The sequence below is a fragment of the Acinonyx jubatus genome, chromosome C2 (genome assembly GCF_027475565.1).
Source record: "Acinonyx jubatus isolate Ajub_Pintada_27869175 chromosome C2, VMU_Ajub_asm_v1.0, whole genome shotgun sequence".
NCBI classification, from domain to species: Eukaryota; Metazoa; Chordata; class Mammalia; order Carnivora; family Felidae; genus Acinonyx; species Acinonyx jubatus.
In genome coordinates this window covers 28007598-28028677 of record NC_069384.1, presented here as the reverse complement: position 1 = coordinate 28028677, position 21080 = coordinate 28007598, and the positions used below count along the sequence as shown (strand labels likewise).

Sequence of the window (21080 nt, the reverse complement as noted above, 5' to 3'; positions counted from 1 at the left end):
TGAACACTTAGCCCACACTTTGGAACCTACAAATTTCTTTCTTTTTTTTTTTTTTTAAATGTTTATTTACTTTTTTGAGACAGAGAGAGACAGAGCATGAATGGGGGAGGGTCAGAGAGAGAGAGGGAGACACAGAATCTGAAACAGGCTCCAGGCTCTGAGTGGTCAGCACAGAGACCGACGCGGCTCGAACCCACGGACCACGAGATCATGCCCTGAGCCGAAGTCGGACGCTTAACCGACTGAGCCACCCAGGCGCCCCAGAACCTACAAATTTCTAACACACATGCCATCATGTCACCTTCACACAGAAAACTGTTGCGCAGTAAGTTCAAGTGACTTGCGTCACATAACATGGGATGAGTTTTTATCCTTTTCTTATTTCTAGAGCTCCGGGATACACCCTGGAGGAGTTATTTCAACGACATTTTGATTGATAACCATATATATATATATGGCAGAAAGCTGAGTGCTTTACCCATCACAACTTTATAAAAGACATGGTCCCTTCCCCTTAGAAGTTTACAGTCTTTCAGAAGAGATGAATAAAATAAATGCAGTGTGAATGGTACTCATCAACTAAGGGAGAGTTTAAGAGGGCACTTCGGTGTGATTACTCAAATCACAGAATGGGAAGCGTTCTGGTAAAAGAAAATGAGCGGTAATCACAAGACACTGATGATGAAGACTGAGAAACCAGTGTGGCCGTCTAAGAAATGTGCACTTTAACGTCTTTAAGGATAAGGCAAATGGAATATGATGCTGAGAGTAGGAGCCAGGTAAAAATAGGACTTGGCCTTTTTCTTATACGCAAAGGTCTTTGTTTAGAGTTATGATACTTCAGAAAGATTTACCGTCCTATAGTATATACAATGTGAATAATAAAAACTAAATGGCAAAAAAAAAAAAAAAAAAGACCAGTTAGAAAGCTACTGCAGTAACAATCATGAAGTACTAATACTTGAATTTGGAAGATGACAGTGGAAAGAGAAAAAAATAAACCCAAACTCATAATTCTTCCTCTTCTAATGAAAATGATTACTGAAACAGTCATATATATCATGTGCTGATATATGAAGGCATAAAATAAAACCAAACATTTATAAACACACTTGCATGAAAACTTTGGTTAAATGATTGCATAAAGTTACCTATACTACAAAAGAAAAAACATTTATAATATCTGCTTTCAATATATTCTCAGGTAGCATATACAATTTCTTAATATAAGGCTTTGATTACATTTTTGTATTATTTTAAAAACATTTATTGTAGGTGGCCTAAAAATAAAACTTTCAACAACTACAATTAGAAAATATCTATATACAACGAAAGACAATCTATACTAGATAGAAATCACTTCTTAAAAACTATCAAGGTCTATTTGGTTCATACTAATTTTAAGATACCAAACTACGATGTATGTCTCTATATTTCACAAGAACAAAAAAAGTATCTTATAAATATCCTTCTCTGATAACATTATTTTTATGATCCAAATGAAAAAATATACATGTAAATACCCAAAAGATAAATTACCTGGCCATAATTATAAACCCTACTTTTTGAAACCTCATAGTTACATGCTACCTTTCGTAGGTACATACGTATCAGTCTGAGAAATAAACTACTTTCAACTAATTCAAACTATCAAAATGTATTATTATATATACAACTGAAGATCTTTGTTTCCTCGTGCTTTAAATATTCCCTATCCCTAGAAAATTCCTAAGGCACATTTTCAGAATTGGAAAAAAGTGTATCTTCTCCATGCATTCAAGAAATATTTACTCAATAAATACTTACAAGCTCCTTCTAGATGCCTATCATTAAAAAACAATAATTTTTAAAGGTATAATTGTTACACAAAAAGCTGTACAACTTGATGAGATTGGAGGTAAACACAGACTCATGAAATCACTGCCACAGTCAATGCCATAAATACATCCAACACCTTGAAAAGTTTCCTCCTGCCCTCTTTATTTTTTGTATGGTAAGAACACTTAGCATAAGATCTACCTCTTTGCAATTTTTTAAATATAAAATACAGTATTGTTAACCATAGGTAGTATGCTGTACAGGTCTTTAGGATTTATACCTCTTGTGTAATTTAAAGTTTGTACTTTTGACCAAAACCTCAGTTTCCTCCTCCCAATTCCTGGTAAACACCATTCTATTCCCTGCTTCTATATGAGTCTGACTATTTTGGGTTCCTGATGTAAGTGAGGTCATGTTCTTCTGTCTAGCTTATTTCACCTAGGATAATGTCCTATAAGTTCATCATGTTGTCACAAATGACAGGATTTCCTTCTTTTTTAAGGTTGAATAATTCTATTATATGGAAATACCACATTTTCTTTATCCGTGTCTTGGCTATTGCCAATAGTGCTGCAATGAGCCCCAAGAGTGCAGATACCTCTTCAAGATCCTAATTTCAATTTGTTTTGTTATATACCCAGAAGCAGGACTACTGGATCATATGGTTCCATAATCATTGTGTTCAATAGTGGCTATACCAACTGATGCCCAGCACCACTCTAGGTTCTTTCAGATATATTAGGGATGAACGACACAACATAAAAAGATTCCTGCCCTCAGGGAGCTTTCACTATAGAAGAGGAAAATAATCAGTAACCAATAATTTTTTAAAAATTAATTTCATGGTAGTCTTAAAGGTGGTTAAGTGTTGTGGAAAAAGAAAAGAAGTAAAAAAGGCAAGAGGGGAGGCTTTCATCTTGAGTGGTTACCAGGCTAGGCCTCATCAAGAAGATGCCACAGCCTTATCAGCTAATACAAGAACTTTAATTTTACTACTACTAAGATGAAGGCTTAAAAGCAGAGGAATGATTTTCTTTTTCAAAAAGTGGCCAGGGGACCCTGGGTGGCTCAGTCGGTTAAGTGTCTGACTCTTGGTTTGGGCTCGGGTCATGATCTCACAGTTGGGGAGTTCAAGCCCTGCACAGGGCTTTGTGCTGACAGTAAGGAGCCTGCTTGGGATTCTGTCTCTCTGTCCCTCCCCTACTCACGTTCTCTCTCTCTCAAAATAAATAAATACTTTTTCTAAAAAAAGTAGCCAATAATATATAATGTTAGAACTGGGTGTCGGGGCACCTGGATGGCTCAGTTGGTTAGGCGATGATTTCAGCTCAGGTCATGATCTCACAGTTCGAACCCCACATCAGGCTCTGTGCTGACAGCTCGGAGCCTGGAGCCTGCTTCAGATTCTGTGTCTTCCCTCTCTCTACTCCTCCCCTGCGCACGCTCTGTGTCTCTCTGTCTCTCAATAGTAAACAAATGTTAAAAAAAAAAATTTTTTTTAAAGAACTGGGTGTCAAAAAAAATAGATTTCGTTAAAAAGGAAGAAGTAGTACTATATATTAAAAAGGAAAAAAAAAGTGAGTAGGACTATAAAACAACTACCACAGATCTAGAGCCCAAAGTAACAGCTAACATACAGTTATAGCAAGTATTAATCCAGGAGCTTTATCCCCCATGACAACACCACGTGTTACCATGTTCAAAGGTCAATACTACCTTATCCACATTCTGAATTACATTCTGAAGTCTGAACACTAAAAAAGCTTAAAACAAGCCAAATTGGTGGTAAAATCTGATCTAAGTTCATATAAGATAGCATATAGATCTTGATTTATCCTACTTGGCAAATATATACATGAAGAAACATTACCCCCAAAATCTAGGTAACCTTTAAATATCCTAATTAATGAAAAGTCATAGATACATCTATATGTATACATATAACCATTTGTTCTTAACTGCCCTATTTTATGCAGGAGATAGAGGAGTTACATCATTCAGTTTGTCACAAAAACCAGCCATGCTTTTACCAAATGGACAAAAAGGGGGGCGCCTGGGTAGCTCACTCGGTTGAGCATCCAACTTTGGCTCAGGTCATGATCTCATGGCTGGTGAGTTCGAGCCTCACGTAGGGCTCTGTGCTGACAGCTCGGAGCCTGGAGCCTGCTTCCGATTCTGTGTCTCCCTCTCTCTCTGACCCTAACCCACTCGCATTCTGTCTCTGTCTCTCTCAAAAATAGATAAACAAAAAAAAATTAAAAAAAGGAAAAACAGGAACATACAAAAGAATAAAATTCTATTCAGCATATAACCTAGAGTAAGGTGGAAAATATGAGTCTGCTATTACAGATTTTGAATTGTACAGTATAAAGGTAGTGTATTTTTCATACATGTGCCCCAACCATTGACTAATTGCTTTATCTGATGTTCAATAAACGGAAACGTTACTTATTTCAACACCGAAGGAAAACCAGGCTGCTTGAGACCCACTAAAAAGATGGTATATTAGCTTTCAACATGGCATCTTTCTACCGGATTTTAAAGGATACTTTTAATTAGATATGAATTTGGAAAACACATGGTCTTTAAAAAACCCAAGATATAAATAGCTATGATGTCCAATACGATAGACATGTGGCTACTGAGCATTTGAAAAGTGACTAGTTTGCCTTTTTAAAAATTTTTTATTTTTATTTCATTTTTTTAAATGTTTATTTATTGGAATGCCTGGGTGGCTCAGTGGGTTATGCGTCCAACTTTGGTTCAGGTCATGATCTTATGGTTCATGAGTTCAGGCCCCGTGTCGGGCTCTGCTGATAGCTTAGAGATGGAGCCTACTTCGGATTCTGTGTCTCCCTCTCTTTCTCTGACCCTCCCCTGCTCGCACACTGTTTCTCTCTCTTTCAAAAATAAATAAAGATTAAATTATTTATTTATTTATTTACTTACTTATTTATATGCTTGTAGCCAGAATTACTATCAAATTCCACTCACTGAGCCGGAGATCCTTGTGGTGTTAACAAAAGATTTCCCCCTCCTACAGCACACTATATACACCTGTAAGTTCATCTGCCAGCCAGTGGCCTCAACTCCAAGCTCTAACAATGTGCAGGAAAAGTGACTAGTTTGAATTGAGATGTGCTATAAATGAAAATATACACTGAATTTCAAAAACTTACTGTGAGAAAATGAATGTAAAATATCTCAGAATTTTATATTAATTATGCAATGAAATGATAGTATTTTACTGATGGGGGTTAAATAAAATATTTCATTGATTGATTAGTTCCTTTTTCCTCTTTTAATGTGCCTAGGGAAAAATTTCAAATTACATGTGTAGCTTACACTATACTTTTTTTTAAATTTATTTTTAATGTTTTTATTTACTTTTGAAGGAGAAAAAGACAGAGCATGAGCAGGGGAGGAGCAGAGAGCAAGGAAGACACAGAATTCAAAGCAGGCTCCAGGCTCTAAGCTGTCAGCACAGAGTCAGATGTGGGGCTCAGACTCACGAACTGTGAGATCATGACCTGAGCCGAAGCCGGACACTTAACCGAATGAGCCACCCAGGCGCCCTTCTTCTGTGTGAACTTCTACTCAATGAACAGCACTGTTCTATAGTAAGACTGAGAAAAAGATGGACATAAAATTTCTCAAGTCCTTATGTTCCAGAATAAATAATTTCACGTTAGATATCCAAAAAGATTAACACAACATGGATAAAGTTAGCAAGATATATTTATCAGAAATGCTAAAGCAAATTGTTTTGTAACTCAAGGGTATATTATTTTAGATATTCAAGAGGTATCCAAAAATCCAGGAATAAAATAAAAGCCCTACGTATGAAATGTTTAACTTATTTTAAAATCAACGTTCAGTACTTCTACACTAGTAAGTATATATAAGGGTTCTGTGTCTTATTTTCCTTCCCTAGGGTTAGGACAGACCTCAGTTTCAGTGACTAAATATATACCATAATGGCATCAGAAAACGGGCAATTTATTTTTAATGGACAGAAAAATTTCATACCTCCTAAAAACCAACTTTAGATTTTACTTAAAGTTGGAAAAAATTAAGTCCATTTCATAGTAAGATCTATCATTAAGAAAAGATACACTGATAGACATTTCCCAAATATCCTTAAAAGCACTCCAAGTATATATTATACTAAAGTTAAACATTTCCATATTCCACAATTCCCCGGTTCCAGTCCTGTGCATATACGCATCAGAAATGAATGTTTGTTTCTACCAAAAGATATAAACAAATTCACAGTAACCTTTCTCATACCCCCCAATTGGAAAGATATTCAAAATCCATGTACAATGGAAAAGATAATGGTAGTCTAATCATACATACAATGGAATACAGACAATTTGAAAAGGGAGAAACAAATAATACACATATGGAGGACTCTCGCAGACATAAGGTTGATCAAAACACTCAGACACAAAACAGCTCATATTACATGATTCCAACTGTATAAAGTTCAAAAACAGGCAAAATTAACACACAGTAAAAAACACCAAAGATTGGTTTCTGTTGAGTGGAAGCAGTACTAAGAAAGACAGCCTTTTGAGGTTGGGTGTTAGCTACGCAGGGTTTGCTTATGTAGAAGAACAGAAAAATCACTGAACAGGAAAGAAAGAGTCTATTTCACTAAGTGAAATTATACCTTGATAAAATGTTTATTTAGGTAACTTTTAAAAAAAATGGTTTATATCTGTTAGTTTTAAAGAGTTTTAAAGTCCATTTGAATGTTTGTATCTCTAAATATTTAATTTTAACAGTTAATTCTTATCTTCAATTTAAAAAGATAACTTTCCATGCTCCTGGATCAGAGAAACAAATATTGTTAAAATGTCTACTACCCCAAGCAATCCACACATTTAAGGCAATCCCTATCAAAATACCAATGGCATTCTTCACAGAACTAGAACAAAAAAAATCCTAAAATTTATATGGAACCACAAAAGACGCCGAATAGCCAAAGCAATTTTGAAAAAGAAAAGTGGGGCACCTGGTTGGGTCAGCTGGCTGGGTGCCCAACTCTTATTTTTGGCTCAGGTCATGATCTCACCATTCATGAATCCAAGCCTCGAGCAGAGCTCTGCACTGATAGCACAGAGCATGCTTGGGATTCTCTCTCCCTTTCTCACTGCCCTTCCCCCCCACCAAATAAATAAACTTTTTTTTAAAAGAAAAAAGCAAAGCAAAGCTGCAGGTATCACAATTTCAGACCTCAAGTTATATTACAAAGCTGTAGTAATCAAAACAGTCTGGTACTGGCACAAAATAGACACTGTGATCCAGTTATCATGCTACTGGGTATTTACCCCCCAAATGCAAAAACACTAATTCAAAGGGATATATGCACCCCTACGTTTACAGCAGCATTATTTACAATTGCCAAATTATGGAAGCAGCCCAAGTGTCCATCGATCGATGAACAGATAAAGAAGGTGTGTGTGTGTGTGTATACATAACGGAATATTCACTCATAATAAAGAATGAAATCTTGCCATTTGCAATGACCTGGATGGAAACAGGGAGTATAATGCTAAATGAAATAAGTCAGTTAGAGAAAGACAAATGCCATATGATTTCACTCATAGGTGGAATATAGGAAATAAAACAAATGAGCAAGAGGTAAAAAAAAAAAAGAGAGAAAGGAACGAGCCAAGAAACAGACACTTAACTACTGAGAACAAACTGACAATTATCAGAAATAGATGAGGGGATGCATGAAATAGGTGATAGGGATTCAGAAGGGCACTTGTCCTCATGAGCATGGGGTTATGTATGGAAGTGTTAAATCACTACATCATACACTTGAAACTAATATAACACTGTATGTTAACTACACCAGAATTAAAATTAAATTAAATTTTAAGCTAATAAATAAATAAATAACCAGTAACCCACCCTCCAAAAAACTAAAAAATAAAAGGATAACTTTGAATTTCAAAAAATCCAGAGTTTCTGATCCTATCATTTCTTTCACTGAGAAAGTATGCATAGTCAAAATTAAAGTTAATATTTGGGGGGTTGTCTACATTTTCTTTTATAGTCCTAATGTGCTTGTTTAAATTTCTTATTTGCTTTCACCCTCCCTCTCTTAACTGACAATAAAAAAGAAAAGATGCTGCTTTGCCAATGGTGAATAATCTTGAACAGTTACTACTTTAAAAGTTCAATACAGGGGCGCCTGGGTGGCTCAGTCGGCTCAGGTCATGATCTCGCGGTTTGTGAGTTCGAGCCCCATGTCAGGCTGACAGCTCAGAGCCTGCTTCTGATTCTGTGTCTCCCTCTCTCTCTGCCCCTCCCCCACTCACGCTCTGTCTCTGTCTCAGAAATAAATAAAAAAATTTAAAAAAATAAAAATTAAAAAAAAAGAAAGTTCAATATACACTGTGTGATGGAAACATAAAATACTGTAAATTTATCCAATCCTAGAAATTCATATGGCTTGAGAAGTGATTAAGAAAATCTGTAAAACTGATTTTTGTGTCATTGCATATGAATATAAATAATGAATATCCAGTTAATAAAGAAAATACATATTCAAAGAAGTTGACTTATTCACTACCACTTTAACAAACACATTATTTTATTAAATATTTGTATTCCAAGCAAGACAGCTGGCAAGTTTTTTAAGGAAAACACAAAACTTAGGGGAGGTTTAAAGGTGGATACTAAGAAGGAAACTTTGGATAGGGCTGAAGGGGACTGCGTTCACCACTGACTTTAGTCAAATCATTTGGTACATTTATATGGGGTCCTGGGATTGCAAAAGACAAAAACACAAAGCAGGGAAGATTCTTCCTTCCTTCCTAGTAATATATCACCTGTCCTAAGACTCAGGCTCTGCAAGTAGATGAATTCTTATGCTACAATAATAAACCACATGTGATAATGCAGATAGGGAACATAATAGACGGACACAGGCAGAATCAGGTGTCCATGGATCCAGATGAAAGACGGCAGAAATATAGATGGCAGCTGATCCCTCTACTGGAAGGTAGAGTTATCATAGGCAGGAAGGACTTTAAGCCTGCCTGATTATTAAGGTATATTTCATACTGTCTTAGATAAAAAGAAGAGCCTTTTATACCTTATTTTCAAATCAAAATATTCATTAATTATATACTGGAAAGAAAAAAAATGTAAATACTTCCGATGTTTAAAATAGGCAAAACTGGTTCCATCTAAACTAGACTTTTTACTCACTTACACAAAACTCAGAATTACTGACACTGAAATATATTCCTCCCCTGGGTTACAGATGTCAAACAACTAGTTAATCGACATCTGAAACTTAAAGAAAAATAAATAACAAAATGCAACATGATGTTCTTTCTTCTCTAACTGGAAAGGCTTAAGTACATTTAAAAAAATGGGACAATAGACAAAATACAATACCTTCTAGATGTGTTTCTCCTGACTGTTAAAATAACGGGTCCTGAGAACAGAGTTCTGCAATAGCTCACAGTCCAACACTCCCTGAAAATTAAGAAAAATAAATATTACTTCAAGCGCATCGTATCTCAAAGAATTTCAGTGGTATGTTTTACGATGGAATCTTAACTACTGGCTAAAATAAATTATCTCAAAAAATAACAAAAAAAATGTAAGACAAAAAATATTCTTAATTATACACGCTTTCCTTGGGCATAGTTGTTGACCATACGTGATGAGCAATCTGCATTATAAAATTTACCAAAATACACTATCTTTGTGCTACACCTATTCTAAAGGTGAGAAGTTAATGATGATGAAGAGGAATTCTGATCAAGAATTCCGGGAGAAAAATTACTAGGATTATTTGGTTGTCAACACAGAGTTTGAAACACCTTCTTTTCTTTTTCTATACATATATATATATATATTTTTTTTTTTTTTTTCTCTAGAGCACTGGTAAGAAAAAAATGTTGAACTGAGAATTAGAAGCCTTCTAGATACAGAACGACATCAACATGTGGGAAAGTTTATACCTTCAGGAATAACACACTGGGTGAAAAGTTTTTGAGCAGCAAGAGACATAGCCTACACTTTAATACTGTGGTGGCTGAGGGAACTTCATATTGATCAACAGGCTACTGGACAGCGAAGCCAGCTGGGGATAAAGAAGGTGTGATGCAGACTCCCTGATTCCACTACAGAACTTTAACTTCCCAAAACAAAGTAGCTGCTTTTGATTATCACTTCATTCCCCAGTGCCTGTCAGTTTCCCCACAACCATACAGAGGTACCAAATTTCTTTTGAGTAATGCTTTCTCAACACCCAGCCAAAGCAGGCTCTTTGATCATTATGCTTCCAGATCACTTTCTCTGCATCATGCTTATTGTTATTCTCCCTGCGACTGTGAGCCCCTCACTCATCTCTGAATCCTCCAGCATCTAAGATGGTGCAGGGCACAGAGCTACGTGCAGTAAATATCTGCTCAACCAGCATCTCTTAGAGTCTTTACCAATTAATTAATATACCATGCTGAAGTAAAAATGATACCATAGAAGGAAAGAAGGTAATTATATGGGCCAACTACAAAGTGAAGAATACCTTTCTTTTAAGCACTTCATATGCACACAAACACACACACACACACACACACACACACACGCATGCATGTACACACATACACACAGTTCTTCCTCAGCAAGACTCTTCTAGTATCCGTGTCAATGCTCTCCCAACCCTTACAATCATCCTGCTAGGGTGGCAGATCTCCTTTCTGCCCAGGTGAACTGGGACTCCAATCCTGCTGTCCGAGGTCCTGCACCAACTGTCATGACGACTGGACATTAACACAAATCCTCTAAGCACATACGTGAGCTGCTCCTAAGCAACACTCCATCAGCAGCAGGAAATGCCACCTACATGTATGAGTCAAAGATATCCAGAATCAACTAAGCGTAGAATGTTCCCAAAATTTTATAAGTAGACAGAAGGCATCATCTTAAAATAGAATTATAACTACTAGAAAGAAATAAACAAACAAACAAACAAACAAACACCCTGAAAAGACCTCCCAGTGATTTAAAGAAGGGGAAAAAAGCATTATCATTTCCTGTTAGGACATTTCTTTTTCAGCAACTAAATAAAAACATTACCAAATCATTTTATGTAATAAAATTTAACCTTATTTTGACCTTCCTCATAAAGCAAACAAATCTCTCTATCTAATAAGGTTCCATCTGAACTATGTAAGATGATAAGCAATACCTTAATTGCATTCATTTACATGACTTTGAAACTATTCTGGGCTGAAGTCACTGACTGCAAGGTCACAGAATACAAAAAAGTAAAATGTACGCAATTTACTGAGGAATGATCCACTTAGAGTGGTAGCACCTTCTCCTTCCTCATTAGAAGATAGCAAATGTTTTAATGCAATCAACAGGTGCAGAGGTCTCTTTGAAACATATCACACATATGCATGCTGATTTTATAACTATTAATATGGATATAACTATATAACTATTAATATAGATATAATATACTAAGCATATATATTTGAATAAGTTCATCATATATTATGCCTTGCTTATTAAAATCAATCTGCCGAAAAGAGGTAAAGGACAATTCTATGCCTTAATAGCATTTAAAATCAAAAGATGAAACAGGGCTATTATTTTTCCATTATCTAATAACATTTCTAACAACTAAAATTCAGGTTACAGAGCTATAACAGTTTTTAGGCCAAGAACTGCAAACATAGGATCTTAAGTATATTAAGAGTTTCTGCTTTCACTTTTTATAACCTAAACGAGCATATGTTCAACTATTTTGCTTAGAGAAGCAGACTTTACATGTCTCAAAGTCAGTAAATAACATTAGTAAAAGGAAGGAAATACAGCAGACAGAAATTGACTACTACAGATTACAAGATACAATGTGTACTCTTTGTAAACCTCAAAATACATCAAAACGCACAAAAACAAGTTAACTCAACAAAATATTTCCGTTTATTTTTATAAAATTCGAACAGACTACATAATACTGGCGCTTGAATTTACTGGAGAAAAAAGAAAGAAGCTAAAATAGGATCCAGGATACTTTAAAATGTTTATAATGAAATGTAGAGCATCAAATATTTGTTTTAGGTTTAACATAACATCACCAGAAGATTTGCTTAAGAAGATCCTGCCCCCCCAAAAAAGAAGTTTCTGTGCATTAGCTAAATCTCCCACATTTAATTTACTAATCAAGTACTTTTATACTACTCAAGCCAATCTTTCATAATTTAAAAATGACTTAGTGAAAGAGAAGCACTGGTATTCACATTCTCTACCTTCACAGAAGGGCAGCACAGTTTTTCATGTAAATCTGTATTGGCCAAAAAGTTTCAACTAATGCTACTCCACCAAGAACACAACGATGAGTACATATATATTGAAGTCCTATATCCCTAAATAAACTCCAATATTATAACGTCACTTTGTCTTTTTTAAATGAGAAATAAAATATCTAGATTTCCTTCTATAAGTTAAGCCTATTCACTTTGAATAGCTTAGTGGTAAAATAAATGTATATATACATTTTTAGAAATACCAGTTACTATGATCCACATATTACTTTCAGTGACCATATCTTATTTAGATATTTAAGTTTCCTTTCTATAAGAAGCAATTCAGAGTCTAACATGATATATATATATATATATATATATATATATATATATATATATATATAATTTGTATAAACACATAACAGGTAATTCATGGTTCACATCCTTTGACAAGGATAAAAGCATAGGGGGCCAATCAGAATCTTCTAGTATTGTTTCCGTGTTCTTGGTCACCTTTTTACTTAAACTCAAATCTCAGGTTGTCAATAATTTTCTGATAAAGATGATAACTTTTTGTTATTTCTAAAACACTTCCGTCTGTCCACCCAAAAGACTGAATGCCTTATGTGCCTACAGCTCCTTGATTACGATCACAATATCTAAAGTTCTATTTCATCCACATAAATTGAGGATTTTCCTTTCCATGGACATCAGAACATGTTAAAGCCAATCTTTATAGCCACAATCTAGCCTTTGTGTATCTTTAAATGGTCTACAACCTTGAACTGAAAATGAACTACATTAATGGCATCACTCCTATAGCTCTCAAAGAAAGAAAGGAGTCCGAGTCTAGGTTCAGATACACTTCATTTTAACAGCATGCATCAATCTCAGGTGTGCCCAGTAAACCCTAGCCACAAAGCAAGCATGCACACTTATGCCTTTCCATTTTCTCTTTTCTTTTCCCTTTCCTCTTCCCCAGGAGGTTAATGAACAAAATATTACACTTTTTTAAATAGATATAATGATATGGAGATAAACTATCCATCTGTCAGAAACAGAGTTACCTAAATAAAGAAACTTAACAATTCTGTATGTAAAATTAAATCCTGGACTGACAGGGTTGTTCAAATAACACTCAGAAAAGAACAACGTGACTCAAACTGTAAGGAACAGGCCAAAAACATTCCATCAAATCAAGTGTATCTAGAATAGGCCATCATCTCTATTTGAAACACTTGCTAAGAATACGTGAATTCACAGTTCCATCTAGGAAATATTTTTTCTTCCTCTCTTACCTGTTCCCCCACCCATCTTGCATTCAACTCCATAAACAGCAGTAATCCCCCATTATAAAACAGTTGACGGTTAAAACAATGAGCCAACGAAGAAAGTACACTATTCTGTAACTGACATTTACTGCATTGGCCTTGGACTTCTAATCTTTACCAGACGGGCACACAAATCAATCCATCAGCTCATAAAGGTGTGCTTTTTTAACCTCTAAAACAGATGGGATTGGCCAGAAGTGTCTGGCATGTCAAACTGCTAATCACTGCTGCCCTTTGCACAAAATAACCCACTTAAGTTGAGGCATGGTTGCACTGTAACCGACATTAGTCTGTGGGAAACCCATTTAACTGTCACACACTCCTGCCACTCCTGCTCTCCCTTAATTAAGCCTAATGCCTTATGCTTTGACCTTTTGTTCTAGCCTATTAACCCTATCTAGTACAAGTTCAATTATGTTAAACTAAAAACTTTGCTGCAAAATATGAAATGCCAAGCTCAAAAAATCATAAGGGACATCCTCTCAGCCCTTAGTTCTATGCACACTGTTACTCAATGCATGCAACAGTTAAAACCTCATTTGTGAAGTGATACTGATTCTTACGGAGTTGAGAGGAACCAAATCATCATTCTAGTCCGCCTCCCTTATTTTATAAACTGAGGCCAGAAAACATTAAATGAAGCCCATTTCACAGCTTCAGCTGAGCCACACTGAAACCTATCTAATCTCTACCTCTACTCCTTTACTCTCCATGATATCTCTGATTAATAGTTAAACCACTCAACAGTGTGTTAAGGATACTAACTGTTCACCACAAATTATTATCTTTCACCACCCTCTAGAATGCACCACACAAACTAGACTAAAGCAAAACAAACAGGCATGTGAACAGGCCTCAGAAGTAATTTCCCTACACACACAAAACTTTCTCTCCCCTCGATAATTCTTTTTAAAAGTAACAACGGTCATCAAGAACTGCTAAATTCTGCCACATTCACATATAAGTATGTGTGAATATGTATTGTATGAATACAGTTTTTTTTTTTCTTTCCTGACGCTTCATTTAAATATTCAACAGAGCAAATGACTTAAGTTACAGAAAGCAATTACAACTCACAATTTATTCCCAGTGGACAAATTCACAACTGGAGATCTCTAAAAATACCTTTTTTTTTAAAACCTGTATGTATACAGATTGCTGTTTGCATCTACCAGGATTTCAAAATATAAAAACAAAACGAAAAAAAAACTTTTAAATTCACTATAAAATAAAAAATATAGTCAAAACTAACATGCTGTCTTCACAGGGGTATTTTAGTTTTAACATACAGAAATGTGTGTTATTAGTCCTCTTCCATTTTCCTCACACAGCTAGAAAAATTTTTTACTACTTTCACTATAACACATGAAAACAATTTAAAGATCAATAACATATAACAAATATTGGATTACCATCTGTGAATCTTGTGAGAAAATACAAACTGGTCTCAGATTTTCAAAAGATTAAAAGTCAGACTTTACTTCTATCCTTTTTGTTGTTGACTGTCCCAAGGCCCATTTCACCCATTTTCAGTCATCAATATTGTCATTTTACAGGAAACTGACAAGTTAAGGTAATATGCCACTAATTGGAACATACCATAATTTTTAAAAGAAAGATCATTCAGAGTTGTGCTAAAATGAATAAATCCAATGATGGAATTTACTCTATTTTAACAGGTAAGAAAACATGGTACGAGAGTTTAAAACTCAAAGTGAATTTGTTTACCCTACTTCAAAGGAAAGCATGGCTTGGCATTATCAGGACAAGTATTTACAAGGATGTATAAAATGTAAAATACGTGGCTGGATGAGTGGTCAGAGCTAGAACAAACACTTGTAGCAGACACAAAATAATTACCCACAAAATAATGATTTAGAATCTTATTCACCTTTTTTTTTTTTTACCACAAAGGAAAATGCTGTTATTTTAAATGAAACATCATGCCTTACTTACAAGAGTCAGTTCATGAATATAGAAATTAAGTTTGGGTCTCTGTTGAGGAATCTAACATTGGAAAATTTATACTAATGTACAGAATTCACGCATTCTATAACACATTGACGCTAAGGAACTATGAAAAGCAAAGATGTCCAGTCAATCAGGATAAACAATTTTGAAAGCACAAAGTAGAATGTATCACATAATTAGTCAATGTGCAATTTTTTCTACCCTTTTACTTTGGACAATAGTCTATTGGCCTGCAGATCTTCTTTTGCTATAATTTATAAGCATGTGACACACACACACACACACACACACACACACATATATATACATGAGAGCCATGAGAGCTGTTTTTTCTGTTTACAAAATATATCCACTCCCAAGCATGGATGAAGTTTAGTAAAACTTTATCTTCACAAAGCAAGAAACCGGGTTAAAGTTACTTTAAGACCATTTGTGAAATCTCAGTGTTGTAAACATATATCCCAGATAATCTATACATTTTAGCATTTGAAAATTAACTGGTAGTTTAGAAATTTCTGAGCTCCATTTTAAAATGTTTCCTTTCTACCTGAGCATTATTAATCTAGTTGAACAGAATAGTGTTGTGACAGTCAAAAAATTCACCTCCAGAAAAGAGCTATTACTAATTTAAAAAATAATAATAACAAAGGGGGTTCATCTACTATTTAAGTCCTGTAACTTAGTAGGGTTTGAATCATCAGGTCATTCTTGATGGTCTCTAACTTTTAGATTACTGAACACCAAAATTAACTCTAGACATGAGATTTTGAAATGCCTCCGTCTTCCCAACTAGTCAAATCCAATGTGATTAAATGTGTCAAGCTCGGGTCTCTTTACCACTACCATAAGCTAAGTGTCCTTAGCTAAGGAAATGAAGCTAAGAAAACTCTCTATGCAGCTCTATAAAAAATTTCCTTCTTTAAAAAATATTTAAATGTTGCCCCCAAAGATTGTGCTAAATGTGTTTTCTGAGATATTGTAGTTTGTGTATTTTTGAAGAAACCCAGCATTACAAAACAATTGCAAGCGCCAAGTAATTATAATGTCACCAATAGGTGCACTTTTTCCTTCATAGTTAATACGCCTGGAAAGATGATGATAAATTTTAAGGAAGAAACAGTATTCCTTTTAGACGCCCTAATTTAAATAAAGAAAAAAAACGTAGAACAGCAGCTATTATGAATTAGCTATGCACAATAATTGGCAACTGTTACATATAAATACATAAAGGCTCTATCCCTGACCCCACAAAGCCAGGGTTTACCAATAATTGGATTGGTACAGTTCAACAAATGTTTGTAACGGCCCTCTATGTGCCAGGCATCTACAACACCAACAGTACATTGATGAATGAGCTCCTATTCATGGAGCAGACGGTCCACTGAGAAATACAAACATTAAACAAGTGTGGCCATTGCAATCAGGGTACAGAGAACTGTGGGAGACAAACCTGATCTTGTTGGAGGCTTGGGGACTGCAGTGAGCACCTACACTCTCTTGCCCACTGTCCCATGAGTAAGAATATTTCTTTCCAATTTACTTCGCCAAGGTCAAAATATGGTCTGTGGCCCATATAAGTGGCTCCCATTAGGTTTCTTCTCTCTTGTTCTCATTCTACAGGGCTGGATCTAGAGGCCCTTGGTTCACGGCACATTCTCACCACTAGTCCACACAGTGCCCTGCCATTATGTTACCTTTTCACAGGAGTATACAGTAATGGGGTCCATAACCTTTGCATTATATTCCCAGTTGAACAGACAGACCCAACTACCTGCACTAGTAATTTTAAAATATTACTCTTCAGTAATAACTAGAGCTGACCTGTGAGTATTCTGATCCCACTAGTTAACGAAAGGTACCTGGCTCTGGTAATCTACAAATAGAAGTTTCCCTACTGATTTTTAAATAGAGCTCAAAATGTATATAACATGTAGAAACAAAGCTGCTGCATGAATAAAAGCGCACCTGTACTGTAAAACTTGTTTTTAAATTCTCAGCCTAGAAAGTACGTTCCAAGTACGAGAATATCAAATGAATCACAAGACTGTTCTGAAGACCATATTTTGGTAGCAGGAGAAGAAAATATGCTCCAAAAACAAGGGGGATGTAGCTGGTCCTTTCTCGCTCCGCTTCTCAAGACTGTCTTTCTGGTCAGTGTAGACTTTACTGCTGGATCCATCACCAAACGTTATTAACGATTTCTTAACATCTGGTACCTAAGCCCTCTTTCTGTGACTGTCTTCACAAAAACTAATAAACTGAAATAAATTAAGGCTTGATTTCTTATCCTGGGTTTACCCAAGTACTGGCTGTATAAATTTTAAAATGTACTTAAATTATCAGGGGTTCAATTTCCTCCTCTGTAAAATGCAAACAACAAAAGTTTTGGAAATATTATTTCATTTTTTTAAAGTTTTTATTTAAATTCCAGTTAGTGAACAGTATAATAGTTTCAGGTGTACAATATATACAACACCCTCATTTCAGCATTAACAACGACAAAAGTGTTGGAAGATAAGCAAGTAATTTATCCCATTGTATCATATGTATACCTTGGCAAAAAAAAAAAAAAGGAGGATCAAAGGAAAAAGGTGTGTAAGTGCTAAAAGGTAGCATTTAACACTATTTGATTTACAGTTCACACCAACTACTATTCCATGTACTCTCCTATTAAGCAAGATGCCTTTATAACCCAACTTGTTTGAAATGGGGAAGACAAGATACCTGTAGGACAAATATACTTAAACCTGGAGCATCCATAGCTTTTATCACATTCCCCTCCACTCTGAAAAATCTAAGGATTCTATGAAATTACTTCAACTTATGAGAGAGCCAAGCAAAAAAAAAAGGAAAAGAAAGGGAAGAAGAAAATATGACATTGATTCAGGTCAGTCACGGATACTAGGATAGTAAGCACAGCGTTTTACTAACAAAATAAACAATGCATTGCTTTGAGTTTTGACTCAATAACACCAAACATCTGGATGTTGGGAAAGAACCAGATGGTGAATAAAAAAAAAAATTTCTATCTTCAATCCCTGGCCTCATGTAGATTCAGTCTATTTCAGTTAAACTTCTTAAAAAGGTATGGATGGGTTAGGGAGAGAATATAAACATTTATCTGAACTCCAGAAAGATTTTTTTCCCCCCAGATTATTTACTTACATGGCTTCTCTCTTATTTGGCCAGATACAATATATTCTCTTAATAAAACATTGTAGTAAAACATTCCTTTGCAGCTTTTATACAAACCCTTTTGTTTATCCAACATTCACTTGGCAATTCAAAATCCAAAGCACGCTAGAAAATATTATGTATATGAGCCTATTACTCATCCTTGTGTCTCCACTACAGTTTTAATTTGACTGTATCTTTTAGTGCAGAGGGAACCACTACCACCCAGCTTGATTCTTTTGGGTTCAGAATTCCATAAATTTTAAATGAAGCAAGTAAGAAGAGGTGGAGAGGTTTATAACTACATTTCTCATGGCCTCAATAACAGAGCACGTCCGATGTGTACTTAAAAATATACTGTATACCAGGGGCACCTGGATGGCTCAGTGGGTTGAGCATCCAACTTCGGCTCAGGTCATGATCTCAGGGTTCGTGGGTTCGAGCCCCGTGTCGGGCTCTGTGCTGACAACTCAGAGCCTGGATCCTGCTTCAGATTCCATGACTCCCTATCTCTCTCTCTGCCCCTCCCCAACTCGTGGTCACACACGCGCGTGCTCTCTCAAAAACAAACATTAAAAAAAATTAAAAAAAAAAATACTGTATACCACAAACCTCCCTAACCCAAAAATCTCTTTCCTGACCATAGTCTACTCCCAGAATGAAGCCAAATACTCATCTATCTCTGTTTCCTCCTGATAAATTCACAAATGCATTATCAATTTCCTCTTTGTAACAAAGAGCCCAGTTTATTAGCATGGTGTAGTCTTTAAAATAAAATTATGGTAGGTGAAGATAGGGCAATGACACAAAATTCATGTCAAGAACCATTACAGTCAAGAATTTTAACTTTTCCACCAGAAAGAGCTATGGGCCTGAATTTGCTGAAAGTGCTCCTTCAAGTAGACAAACAAAATTAGCCTTGGGAACACCTGGATGAAGACCATGACAAGGTATTTTAATGAATTATATCAAGAAACATGGTTGCTTGCTCTGCCTCAAATAACACTACAGTAATTGTGTGGAATACCTCACAAGGGTTAGCATTTGAGGAGGGAAAGGAGCTTGCAGAGATACCCTGGGTGACAACATTTCTCAGGTAAGCCCAGGGAACAGAGGGCATCAGTTCTCTTGAGAATTAACATCAACTGCTACAGAATTACCAGTTGGAAACAGGGTGCCTTCCTTATGAGGCTGGTCTTTGGAAAGCCAGGCCCGGCAGACTGGGGGTGCTGCACCGAGTTCTATGGCTATTCTACGCTCTATTTGGGAGCAGGCTTTTAGAACTTTCTAAAAATCAAATAGAGACTGGCTTTCTTTTAAAAAAGATGGCATACTCTCATGAAAAAGCAAATTATTATCAATGACATTAGCTGTGTGACCTCAGGCATTTCTCACACTAGGTTTCTTTCTCTGTAAATCGAGAAAATGATACCTATATGTCACATGGAAATTGTAAAGCAGACAGCCAAGTGCCTGGAACAAAGCAGATGTCCCCAAATCCTCTTCCTTTTCCTGCTCTTTCTCTCAACAAAAAAGTAAAAGGCAAAAAAAAAAAAAAAAAAGGGCAGTGGGGCACCTAGGTGGCTCAGTCGGTTAAGCGTCCAACTTCGGCTCAAGTCATGATCTTGCGTTTCATGAATTCAAGCCCCGCGTCGGGCTCTGTGCTGACAGCTTGGAACCTGGAGCCTGTTTCAGATTCTGTGGTCTCCCTCTCTCTGAACCTCCCCCGTTCATGCTGTCTCTCTCTGTCTCAAAAATAAATAAACGTTAAAAAAAAAAATTTAAAACCTCAGGCTTGAAATCTTTACTGCTTACTGACAGCACACATCAATGTATAGAATCAGAATTTCAGAATTTAGAAATCAAATCTAACCCCCTTGTTCTAGTCTACAGAGAGATAAAAGGACATTCCCATTATCTGTATTATACACTGTTTTAGTAGCAGATCCTAAGCTAGAAAATTGGATGTGGAATAACAAAACAAATACTTTCATTTATTTATTTTTTAATGTTTATTTTTGAGAGAGGCAGAGAGTGAACGGCGGAGGGGCAGAGAGGGGGCGGGGGGGGGGGGGGGAGAGGGAGGCATAGAATCCGAAGCAAGTTCCAGGCTCTGAGCTGTCAGCACAGAGCCTGACGTGGGGCTTGAACCCACAAACCATGAGATCATGACCAGAGCCAATGTCGGACACTTAACCCACTGAGCCACCCAGGTGCCCCTAAAACAAAGACTTTTTAAAAATTTGTGTTTCAAAAATCAAAGTTGAGCTTACATGACCCATTGTGCAAATATTCCCTTTATAGGAAAACAAACAAACAAAACAAAACCCTGCAACTATGATTAATTCATTTTGAGGATGTTTTTTATTTATGTCCTATTTGAGTGTTTCTTATTCTAGCCTATTTGAAAGGTGGGGTCAATTCCTATTCTAGAGTTTTTCTTGGGATTCTCCACCTTCTTCTATCCCCCTTCCTTCCCTTAATTTGTTTCTTTTCC

General features: G+C 35.9%; 1 protein-coding gene and 1 non-coding gene across 2 annotated transcripts in view; both read right to left on the bottom strand.

Moving 5' to 3' along the window:
- LOC106974551 (serine/arginine repetitive matrix protein 3) overlaps positions 1-21080 on the bottom strand; it is a 51573-nt gene that overhangs the window by 23570 nt on the left and 6923 nt on the right. Inside the window, exon 2 of the mRNA XM_027077523.2 lies at positions 9241-9321. Coding sequence (XP_026933324.2) covers positions 9241-9321 — 81 coding nt within the window. The remainder of the gene's footprint in view (positions 1-9240; positions 9322-21080) is intronic.
- On the bottom strand, positions 4778-4931 carry LOC113604828 (small nucleolar RNA SNORA62/SNORA6 family). Its single transcript, XR_003426852.1, has one exon. It is a non-coding gene; the product is annotated as a small nucleolar RNA SNORA62/SNORA6 family (small nucleolar RNA).